This window comes from Corylus avellana, chromosome ca4 (genome assembly GCF_901000735.1).
Source record: "Corylus avellana chromosome ca4, CavTom2PMs-1.0".
Lineage (NCBI taxonomy): Eukaryota > Viridiplantae > Streptophyta > Magnoliopsida > Fagales > Betulaceae > Corylus > Corylus avellana.
The window spans coordinates 9,888,237-9,899,859 of NC_081544.1; the positions used below are offsets into that span (position 1 = coordinate 9,888,237).

At 32.6% G+C, this 11,623-nt stretch overlaps 1 protein-coding gene across 1 annotated transcript; it reads left to right on the forward strand.

Annotated features, from left to right (window-relative positions):
- The first annotated feature begins 341 nt into the window (after window positions 1–341).
- Window positions 342–7,916, forward strand: LOC132179747 (ABC transporter G family member 1-like). The gene is made up of 8 exons (XM_059592512.1): window positions 342–703; window positions 1,200–1,279; window positions 2,431–2,901; window positions 3,508–3,594; window positions 3,904–4,029; window positions 4,969–5,163; window positions 5,259–5,345; window positions 7,094–7,916. The coding sequence occupies exons 1-8, from the start codon at window positions 391–393 to the stop codon at window positions 7,751–7,753; spliced, it is 2,019 nt and encodes a 672-aa protein (XP_059448495.1). The 5' UTR covers window positions 342–390; the 3' UTR covers window positions 7,754–7,916.
- The last annotated feature ends 3,707 nt before the right edge of the window (window positions 7,917–11,623 follow it).

Here is an 11,623-nt window from a genome sequence, read left to right on the forward strand (position 1 = left end):
CTTAATTTAAAAATTAAAAAAAAATTGATTAAAACTATTATATCAACATTATAAAATAAAAATATAGTAAAAATCTGATTAGATCATATGTAAATGAATAAATGATGTCACATAAGTGACATCACTTAATGAAGCTTCCAAGCAAGAGATGATATTTGTCAAAATATGAGGCCCACTTCCCACAAAGAAATTAAAGATATGCCTTCACCTTCATTTGTCCAATCATCATTCTGTCTTCCACCATCTCACCGCTAATTTGCCTAACCTAAGCTAAGCATCTTAATTTTTTTTTTTTCCTAATATAATCTAAAGCTTATATATACACAACACAACCCCTTTCCTCTTCACTGCCCATCTCTCTCTCTCTCTATCATCTTCATCTTCATCTTCATGGCGTCTCTTTTTCCCTCCACTCTCCATCCCAACACCGACTCAGAAATCAACGTCGCATTAGAAATGGAAACCAGGAATCCGGTTCAAAACAAAAGAGGCGTTGATGCTTTTAAAACGGCGACGGTTCAGAGGCGGTCGGAGGATGGTGTTTTCCTGACATGGGAGGATCTATACGTGACTGTTTCCAACGGAAAAAATGGCACGAAATCGATCCTTCAGGGTCTAACCGGTCATGCCCGACCCGGAGAGCTTCTCGCCATAATGGGTCCTTCCGGTTGCGGCAAGTCCACGCTTCTTGATGCATTGGCCGGTATGAGCATTTACATATTACAAACACACAGAATATTTGCTTGCGTTTAGGTAACGTAAGACCCTGTTTGAAAAATAAAGCTTTTGTTTATATAAAAAGTCCGAAATATGTTTTTGAGAAAAAGCTTCCAGGCTTGTTTTATGCCAAACTGATCTGTTTTGTTTTTGCTTTGATGTATTAATTAAACGGTTTTTCGGTACTAACAAGTATTTTTTAAACTTCCTCCAAAACAAGTTCTCTATATATATATTTGGCATAGCGGGTCTTTTTCATAACATTGTGGAATATAAAAGAGTGGTATAAGAGGTTTACTTTACTTGTGAGCTTTGCCTGAACTCTTGCTTTTAGAGGTGAATAAAAAGGACTATGATGATTATGATATATGATAATAATTGGAAATAATATCATATATAGTCGTTATATTGTGTGTATATATATATATATATATATATATACTCTGTAAAGACTATAATTGCTTGTATTGTTGATATTGCAGGGAGGTTGAGCTCAAACATAAGGCAAACAGGAGAAATTCTGATCAATGGTCATAAGCAGGTCCTCGCTTATGGAACTTCGGTATGGAAAGAAGATAATCGCTGGTCCATGCAATTTTTTTTTTTTTTACTTCTTTTTCCAAGTGGATGACTTATTTATTTATTTTATTTTTCTTCTAAGTAAATAAGAAAATACCGAAAAAGGATTGGTTCCTCAATAACAAATTCAAAACAAAAAATACAGTGCATGAAAAATAACCAAATCGTAAGAAATTGGTCAAAAAATACTTGGATCTATCTAAAGGGACGCGCAAAGCGGTTAGTAAAACAAAGTAAGGGTCACGGGACCCAATTGCAAGTAATTTTGGATATTCAAGTCTATAAATCTCGTCATTTTTCGGTGTTGAGCAGCGTAGGACAGATGGAGGGTGGAGAGAAGGTTGAGATCGGCGGTGTTATGGTGGAGAGCGAGGGAAAACCCAACGAAGTGCATCGGAGAGGGAACCAGCTAGCGCTATGTTGAGAGGGATATATACAAGGAAAAATGAAAAAAACAGAGAAAATCAAGAGGAAGAGAAAGGAAGGGGAAAGAGACCGCGGGATAGAGAGGAGGAGGCGGATGAAAGCCATACCTCCTTTCCGGGGGCGGAACTGCGTTTTCTCAAAAAATTTAAAAAACTTAACCCTTAAATTTTTTTAATTTTACCTCCACCAAACTCGATTTACTGCATTACCTCCTTTCCGGGGGCGGATTGAGAGAGATAGAGAGAGAGAGAGGGTTTACTATTTTCCTCACTCAAACTCCTGATTTTGGACTTTGTGGGTGTGTATTCTAGGAAATGATGACCATTTTTAGCGGGCTGCCCACTGCCTACCGGGCCACCCACCATGGGTAATGGGTTAGGTCCGATGCAAGGGTAGACGATTGGATAAAATGTTATTATAATTTTTTTAATAATTTAAATTTGACTTCACTTTATATATATATATATATATATATATATATATATATAAATATTTTAAAAATATTACAACTCAAATCCTGACCAATCTATATCTAGCATGCTTCATTATACCCTATTTAAACTTGGCCCATCAAAACTAAAATCCCACCCGACCACTAACAAAATATAAAACAAAATAAAATTATTAATCTAAACTTTTAAAATAATTAATAATTTAACATCAATAAAAAATTGAAAATCTAATAATCTTCAATTGTGTTGGATTTAGGCGTACGTAACACAAGATGACACTCTGATGATGACTTTGACGGTGAGAGAAGCTGTGTACTACTCGGCTCAGCTCCAGCTACCGGACTCCATGACTAAATCGGAGAAGAAGGAGAGAGCAGACACGACGATGAGGGAGATGGGTTTGCAGGAATCGGTGAACACCAGAATCGGTGGGTGGGGAGTGAAAGGCATCAGCGGCGGGCAGAAGAGGAGAGTTAGCATTTGCATGGAGATCTTGACGCGCCCGAAGCTTCTATTTCTGGACGAGCCGACGAGTGGGCTCGACAGTGCGGCATCCTATTATGTGATGAGTCGAATAGCGCGACTCGGTCAGAGAGATGGGGTCCGAAGAACCATTGTCGCCTCCATTCATCAGCCCAGCAGTGAAGTCTTTCAGCTCTTCCACCATCTGTGTCTCCTGTCTTCTGGTAAAACCGTTTACTTTGGTCCTGCTTCTGCAGCAAATGAGGTAATGTTTTTTAATTTTAACACCTTTTTGTAATTATAACTTCAACTTATCAATTTTTATAATGTTGGTATCTCATTAATTAATGAACTCTTTTTAATTTCATCCACATGATAATTTTTTTATTAAATCTTAATGGAGGGTACGGAAATGTCTAAAATAACCCCATTTTGATTTTTTTTTTTTTAAAAAAATATATTAAAATTGGGTAGTGACCCATGACGATTTACATTTTTTTTTGTTTAATTTTTTAATTAAGGATAAATTTGTATTTTAATAAATTTTACAAGGATATAAGAGACATTTCATCTTTTTACGGTTTGATTTAACTCTAAACCTTTGGAGTAAAATTAAAAGGGACCAAAACCCTTTTTTGGTTTTTTGGTAATAAAGGAATTAAAACTTGGGATACCGATATTGTAAAAATTGATAATTCGAAATTAATAATTTTTTTTTTTTTTTGAAGAATTCGAAATTAATAATTGCAAAATCGTCAATATTTTGTGAGTGTAAATGAAGTTTTGGCAAATGTTTTAGTATTTTTGGAGCATATTAATTAGAGATGGAATACGCAACTAATTAGCCACTCTTCCAATTCTATGTACGTAGTTCTTCGCTCTAAGTGGTTTCCCCTGCCCTACTCTCCAAAATCCATCCGACCACTACCTGAAAACCATCAACAAGGATTTCGACAAGGTAAGATTTTCCTCATATTTGATCTTTTCTTAGAGATGATACCATACAAATGAGCTCAAAGTCTCTTTATGTAGACTTCAAATCTCCGAACAATTTTATATCTAGATTGTTAATAATTTGAACAGTAAATATGTGAGAGTTTATTTGTCTGAACAGAAACAAATTGTTCGAGACCTGTTTGAGCAGATAAACTCTATAAGAACTCTCTCACATTTAATAATCAAATTATTAGCAATTCGAACAGCAAAAAAATACAAAGATTGAACAAAAGAATCTTTATAATGATTATAATTTTTTTTGTTTTATTAGGACATCGAAGAAGGTGTGCCTGGAGCAATATCCGCAGAGGAAGCAATTGAAATACTTATTAGGTCGTATGAATCATCAGGCAGGCGGCAACAAGTAACAAAGGAAGTAGCTGAAATACGTAAACAAGTAAGCAAGTAAATTTTTCAAAAAAAAAAGAAAGTAAGCAAGTAAATTAGTTAATAGTTTAATTTATACTTTTGGCCGTTATAATATTTCCTATATTATTTTCTTTTTTTTTTTAAAAAAAAAAGAAATTTTTTTTTTTAAAAATCCAATTTATAAGGATATCCGATATGTTTTAAAAAATTATTATTATTTTTAATTTTTTAATTTTTTTTGAAAAACAATAGTGAAATGGAAGAAAAAAAATCCAATTTATAAGGATATTTTAAAAATATATATTAATTTTTAAATCAAACTTTTTACTTTTTGAAAAAAAAAATATAGAAAAAATTAAAAGGTCAAAAAAAAAAAACAATTTATAAGGATATTTTTTAATTTTTTAAATTTGTTTTCTAATTTTTTAAAAAATATATATAAAAAAAATTAAAAAGAAAAAAAAAAAGAAAAACCAATTTATAAGAATTTTAAAAAATAATTAATTTTTTTTTTTTTCTAATTTATAAAGATGTTTTTGTCTTTGTGCTATCCTTAGGGAGAACATTAACATTTGTTGATAGTTCAGGAAAATATTGACACAATTGATAATTTGTGAGAAGTATGTACTTTTTCCTTTAGTTTTCTTATAGGTTTATAATTAATTCTCTTCTTTATTTACTCTAGATTATTATATTCACCTATCACTTTTTCCTTATAAATAGAGACACCTTTTGTATTATGTAATATAAGTTAATATATTGTAACCTGAACGTGTGACATGATTCATGGTTATGATAGTAAATGATATTTTGGGATAAAACTTATCACTTGAAAAGTGAAAACTGACATAAAGAGACTGACACCCAAAAACTATTATTTTTCTCTTTCATATATCTTATTATATATTTATACATACATAGAAAACATGCGATATATATATATGTCTGATATTTTCTGGTGTTTCAGAGCTATGGAGAAATGGAGAGGAAGAGAAAGCGTGCAAGCTTCCTTAATCAATGTCTTGTTCTGACAAAAAGATCTTTTGTGAACATGTTTCGTGATCTGGGCTACTATTGGCTGCGGCTAGCAATATATATTGCATTGGCTGTAGGCCTTGGTACTGTGTTTTACAATATTGGGGATGGTGATGGCTCAGTGCAGGTCGTAGAATATATAATTTCATTTTATTCTTGCAAATTAAGGTTACTTGAGAGGATTGAAATTGAATAATATTTTTGTGCTTTTGATTCTTTCAGGCTAGAGGTTCACTGGTGACCTTTATAGCTTCATTTCTGACATTCATGGCCATTGGTGGATTTCCATCCTTTGTGGAGGATATGAAGGTATTTTCAACTTTTTTTTTTTATTGGTTGCAGCTTTTATTGACTTTCCCTTTCCCACTTTGACCAAAAAGAAAAAAAGCTCTCTTAAATAAAAGAAAAAGATATCCACAAAAAAGAAGTTAGGATAGAGTAGAATATCATGATTCCGTCCATTGAATATTTAGTGTTATGCATTATATGTTGGGATAAGCAGTGTTTTGGTGGTCCCGAGACTCGAGAGCACGTAAGTTTGATGGTGGGGAGTGTGTGGGACCCTTTCACGGACTACGATTGACAAAACTGGGCAATTAGCTGGACCATGGTTGGCTTGTCGGGGCGCGAGGTTCCCGGTTGCCTTTACGGGATATAATAGGTTACCAAAAATCATAAAATTTCCCTCTTTTTTTTTTTTTTTTAATATGTAAATATCTCTACAAAACATATATGAAAAAATTAAATTAAAATTTTTATCTCAAATATAACTTCGTCATTGGATTTTAATATGAGTAATGATTTATTTTATTTAAAATTAAATTATTTTGATTTCATTATTTAAATATGATAAATATTGAAGCAATAAAATTTAAAATATTTATTTTTTAAAAATTATCAAACATGCCTACAAAATAAATTTTATAGATTTTTAATTTTTAATTTTAATTTATTTATTTATTTTGACAAACAGCTATTCCTGTCCTTTTACTCTGATTTTTTTTACGATTTCAATTATGATCAATGAAAAAAAAAAAGAAAAAGGGAAACACAAAAGTTGTTCACCTCACCACCAATGATTTGTGGGCGGCTGCGTAAAGGCCTAAAGGGTTCGAACTTTGAAGTCATGGTAAACTCTTTTTCACCGAGATGGTTAAGGTTAGAGGAACAGTATATGCACTCTCAACTTCGAGTAATATTATAGGGATGATTAGAATAATTAGAATAATTTTAGAGTTTTTCAAAATGTGAGGTAATTTTTTCAATTATTATTATTAAATTATAATTTATTAATAATTTAAAAAAATAAAATTATTTAGTGTTATGCATTATAGAGTAGAATATCAAGACTAGTTTTAGTCAACTTTTGATTTCCAAAAATAAAATAGAGCTCCTTAATTGCTCATAGTGCAAAGTGCGTCTCATAGAGCCCAAAGCCCCGGTTTATGCGAGTGACTAGCTCTCTTTTCCATCACTCAATTTATTGTTAAGTGAAAATGATTCTTTCTTAAACTAGTTGACTTCTTTGTATCTACCCGATATTCATCATTTGAAATATCCAAAATTTAAATGTTTTCTAACATTATTTGTAGGGGTAGAACCGCACGTAGCCTTGGGGGTTTTGGCCCCTCCAAAAGTTAAAAAATGTCATAAAATTTTGAAAATTTCTTTTAAATTTTAGGTTAAACTTCATAAAACTCCCATGAACTTTCACATGTTTTAAAAGTACTTCCTGAAATTCAAAAACTCTCAATTAAGGGTATCGAATTTTCAATTTCTTTCAATTATCTCATTTCATTAGAATTTTCTGTTAAATATTGTCAAAATTCTCAAAATACATTCTAGGATGAAAAAAACATATTTCAATTTATTAAAAAAAAAAAAATGGTATTTTAGAAATTTTGACAAAATATAATAGAAAATCCTAACAGAATAAGGCAATTGAAAGAAACTGAAAGTTTACGACTTAAACTTTAGGGTAGTGTCAAAACGAGTAGAAGTTTATAGGGAGTTTTATAAAGTTTTCCTTGATTATACACAACTTCTCCTTGATCCAGATATTTGAAAGAGAGAGATTAAACGGGCATTATGGTGCTACTGCATTTGTAATCAGCAACACACTCTCTGCTCTCCCATACCTTGTCCTGGTTTCAGTCATTCCTGGAGCAATTGCTTATTTCCTCCCTGGCCTTCGCAGCGGCCTACAATTCTTTCTCTACTTTGCTCTTGTGCTTTTTGCTTGCATGATGCTGGTGGAGAGCCTGATGATGATTGTTGCAAGCATCGTGCCCAATTACCTCATGGGCATAATAACTGGTGCAGGAATTCAAGGCCTAATGATCTTGGTCGGTGGATTCTTCAGATTGCCAAACGATATTCCAAAGCCATTGTGGAAATACCCTTTGCATGAAATCGCTTTTCACAAGTATGCCTACCAAGGAATGTTCAAAAACGAGTTTGGAGGGAAAATGTTTCCCAATCACCAAAATGGAGATGATATTCTGAGAAACACGTGGCATGCTGAAATGGGTTATTCCAAGTGGGGTGATCTTGCCGTTTTGCTAGGGATGATTGCCTTTTATCGACTTCTGTTTCTGGGCATTGTAAAGGGTGCTGAGAAGTTCAAGCCTTTGATGATTAAGGCTTTCATGTCCAAGAAAACTACGCAGGTTATGGTGAATCCTTCTTCTACACCCTTGCATGGAGGGAAGCTGTAGGGCTTGTTTGGTAATGGTGTAGGTTTCTTAAAGCTGCTTTTGGTGTGGGGGGAGTTGCTGTGTAGATCAGTACTGAGAAAGCTAGTTGTTTGGTGTATTTTGCAAAATGTAAAAACTCCTATTAGCAGTTGAATGTATGCTTTATAAATGTTGTAGTATCTGAGATCATCGAAGCAGACATAATTATCTAAAAGAGGTTAGCGGCTTCGTTTGAAAGCCTTTTCCCTTAATCACTGTAGTTGATGTAGATTAATGTGAAAAAAAGAAAAAAGTAAGAATGTTTGGTTAAAAATAAAATGAAAAAGTGAAATTTTTTTTGTTTTGTGGTGATTTTTTTATTTGAATGGTAATAAAAAGTAAATAGTGTAATATAAAAAGTGAAAAAAGTTGAAATGTTTTTACGTTGATTTTTTTTAAAAAAGGCTTTGCCAAACAAGGCCTTTAAGACTTCAAATTTGGTTCTTTGCTACTCAACTTTTTTACTTGGCCAAGCTTGTATTTCCTCCATCTAATGTTATATATAATTAAAGAAACAAACCTTCTAGGATGATCAAACAAAATCAAATCGATCAACATAATTGGAAAAACATGTCGAGAACGGTTCTAGAACATTAACTCAATGTTTCTAACATGTTAATCATGTTTTAAACATGCCAATCAATTAAAGAAATAGTTTTTTCAATCAGTATAAACTGTTAAGGATAAGCCTAACAAGCCATCAGGTATCTTCTTATCTAAGCAATCAGATACGTCCATATCAAATCCAAATCAATCTCCTCATACACAAGGTAAGGATGGAGGAGTTTAGCTAGGAGTCTTAAATGTATCTTCATTATCTAGATCCAAATACTCTCTCATCTATTAATAGGGCTGTAAACGAGCCGAGCTTGGGCGAGCTTTGGCTGTCCAGGCTCGGCTCATCTATTTTGGAGTCAGGCTCGAGCTCGAGCTCGAGTCGAGCCTGACTTTGCTGCTCGAGCTCGGCTCGACAGAGTATGCACCCTGCTCGAGCTCGAGCTCGAGATCGACTATTTTGCTCGATCTCGAGCTCGAGCCTGGCTCGAGCTCGACTTTGTTTTTTTGTTATTTTTTTGGGTAATTTAAATGTATTAAATTACAAAAATCATCCAGAATATTTTGCACCTTAAAATACTAAAAAATACTAAACAAACATATCAGATTAATGTCAATCTTACAATTAAAACTAACAAAATCAACTAAAATGCTAAAGAACATTAAACAAATACAACATATTAATCCCAACATTACAATCATCCATACAAAATCAACTAAAATGTTAAAAAACATTAAGCAAACATAACATATTAATCTCCACCTTACAATTCCATACACAATCAACTAACATAATCAACTAAAATGCTAAAGAATATTAAACAAACATTACATATTAATCTCCACCTTACAATTCCATACACAATCAACTAACATAATCAACTAAAATGCTAAAGAACATTAAACAAACATTACAGATTAATCCCAACATTACAGTCATCCATACAGAATCAACTAAAAGTCTAAAATGCTAAAAGACATTAAACAAACATTACAGATTAATCCCAACATTACGGTTATCCATACAGAATCAACTAAAATGTTTAAGAACATTAAACAAACATAACATATTAAACTCCACCTCACAATTCCATACACAATCAACTAAAATGCAACATTGTACAATAACAATTATTTTCCATCTGGCAGATCAATCTCCACCATCTCATCATCATCCGTATCCTCCACCTAATATAACAAATGCAAAGTAATTAGTTCAAATACAAGATATTAAGAAACTGAAAATAATAAAAATAATTTAGGAAAAATTAAAACTTACCGAACCACCTCTTTTTAGCCCATACATTGCTCTCACCCAATCAGCCCCACATAGTAATTTATCATTGACTATATAATATCTTCTTTAGGAGTATATTCCTCCTCTATAGTCCAAGTCTAGTTGCAAAAGTATAGAGAATTATGTTAATAGTAGTCTTTAGTCTTCAATCATTTGATTATTTTAGGATGTAATATTGTCTTTAGGAATAGTCTAAGTCTAGTTGCAAAATTAAGTATATTTTCTACAAATGATGTAATCCATCGCATTCATTTTCCAAAGAATAACAACCTATTTTCTGTGAGTTGTTATTCTTGATGACCAACGCACAAATCTTAAGTTTACCAACGCACAACCAAGTTGTTATTCTTGATGACCAACGCACAACCAAGTCTTGATGACCAACGCACAAATCCTTATATTTTATTGTCTTTCTTTGAATTCAAGGGGTATTGCTTTCATTTTTTTCAGATTTCAACACGCTCTTATCTTAAGTTTTCTCTTTTCCCACATCCACTACTTTTTCCCTTCCAGAAGGTCGACAAGGTCAACTAAGCTATTTCTTAGAAAATGGGTCAATCACCCAAGTTCTCCCATCAACCAAAACAATGAATAAAACCAACAAGAACTAAAATACAAAACCCCCCCAAAAAAAAATCACAGTAATTACCACCCGTGTAGCGAAACCCCAAACCACCGACCACCCAAGAAGAAACGGAAAAAGAAATAACCCAAAGAGAAAAGAAAAACCCATAAATCTTCTCACCTCCTCCGCCTCCGATCCGCGGCGTACTGCGAGTCTGCAAGAGTGAAACGACCTCCGAGAGCGGCGTGGATAGCGGGGTTGGCAGCGGCAAGTTCCTGGAAACCGGGCACGATCCGTTCAGCTTCCGCCAGGCGTCAAGGTGTGTGGTTGCTGCGGTGATGGTGGTGGTTGTTGTTGAGGGCACTGGGTAGTGGTAGGAGCGGCAACAGAGATAGGAGGCGAGGAGGATGGTGGAGACAGTGAGAGGAGAGGCGAGACTCGAGAGAAGAGAACGGAGAGAATAGAGATCAGATTTAGGTTAAATTTGGGTTCTCTGATTTGCAACCGTTAGATTTGGAAAAATAATTAAATTTTAAATATTAACGGTTTGATTTGTTTTACCAAAAATGTATCCCATGTGGCTGTTTCTACTCTGATCTGCTGTGCTTGTTTAATATGATCCATTGATCATATAAACGTTTTCAACATTTAATATTACTCGTCAGATTAGATCAAACAAGGCAAGCTTACGGTGTCTCTATTACACCATATACATTTTTCTTAGTAAATGCTTGATAGTTGTCATCCATTAATATCATCCAACGGCTATTAGATCATCAAAACATTTTGGACGGCTACGATTACACTAATATAATTATATTCCATATATCAAATTCAAAATTCAAAATTTGGGAATTATGAATAAAAATTGTGTTATGTAGTATTATTTAGGGAAGTTTGTTATTTTAATTTCAATAATTACAATTTTAAAAATTGTGTTTTTTTAATCGCGTATTTTTTTTTCTTATTATTGTAGATTAATTATTTTTTAAATCACAATGTAAAACGCTTTAATGCTTTATGTCACACACTTACACACACTAATCACTATTATCATATTACATATAGTATTATTTAGTTAATATGTTAAAATGTTAATGCTTAACACGGGTCAATTATATAATGTCAATATTAATATATATTATATTTTATATGTAAACATTTATATACTTTTTATGGGTATATGGTTGTATCATTATCTAATTTATATGGGTAATGGTTATGGGTCAATGTTAATTGTTATAACTTATATACTTATATTATATGTTCTTAACTTCTTATTATCACGATTCATGATATATGATTTAAATTCAAATTGTTAAGTTTTTATTTACCGTAAATTGTGATTATAATGTATAAATTAAAAGAAACATATTAGTTACTTAATTATTAATCTTTTTTTTTTTTTTGAAATAAATACATTCCAATTTCATTG

Coding starts and splice junctions, on each gene's coding strand:
- LOC132179747 (XM_059592512.1), top strand. CDS start 391: ATGGCGTCTCTTTTTCCCTCCACTCTCCATCCCAACACCGACTCAGAA. Junction 1,280..2,430: donor TCCTCGCTTATGGAACTTCG/GTATGGAAAGAA, acceptor TGTTGGATTTAG/GCGTACGTAACACAAGATGA. Junction 3,595..3,903: donor TCAACAAGGATTTCGACAAG/GTAAGATTTTCC, acceptor TTGTTTTATTAG/GACATCGAAGAAGGTGTGCC.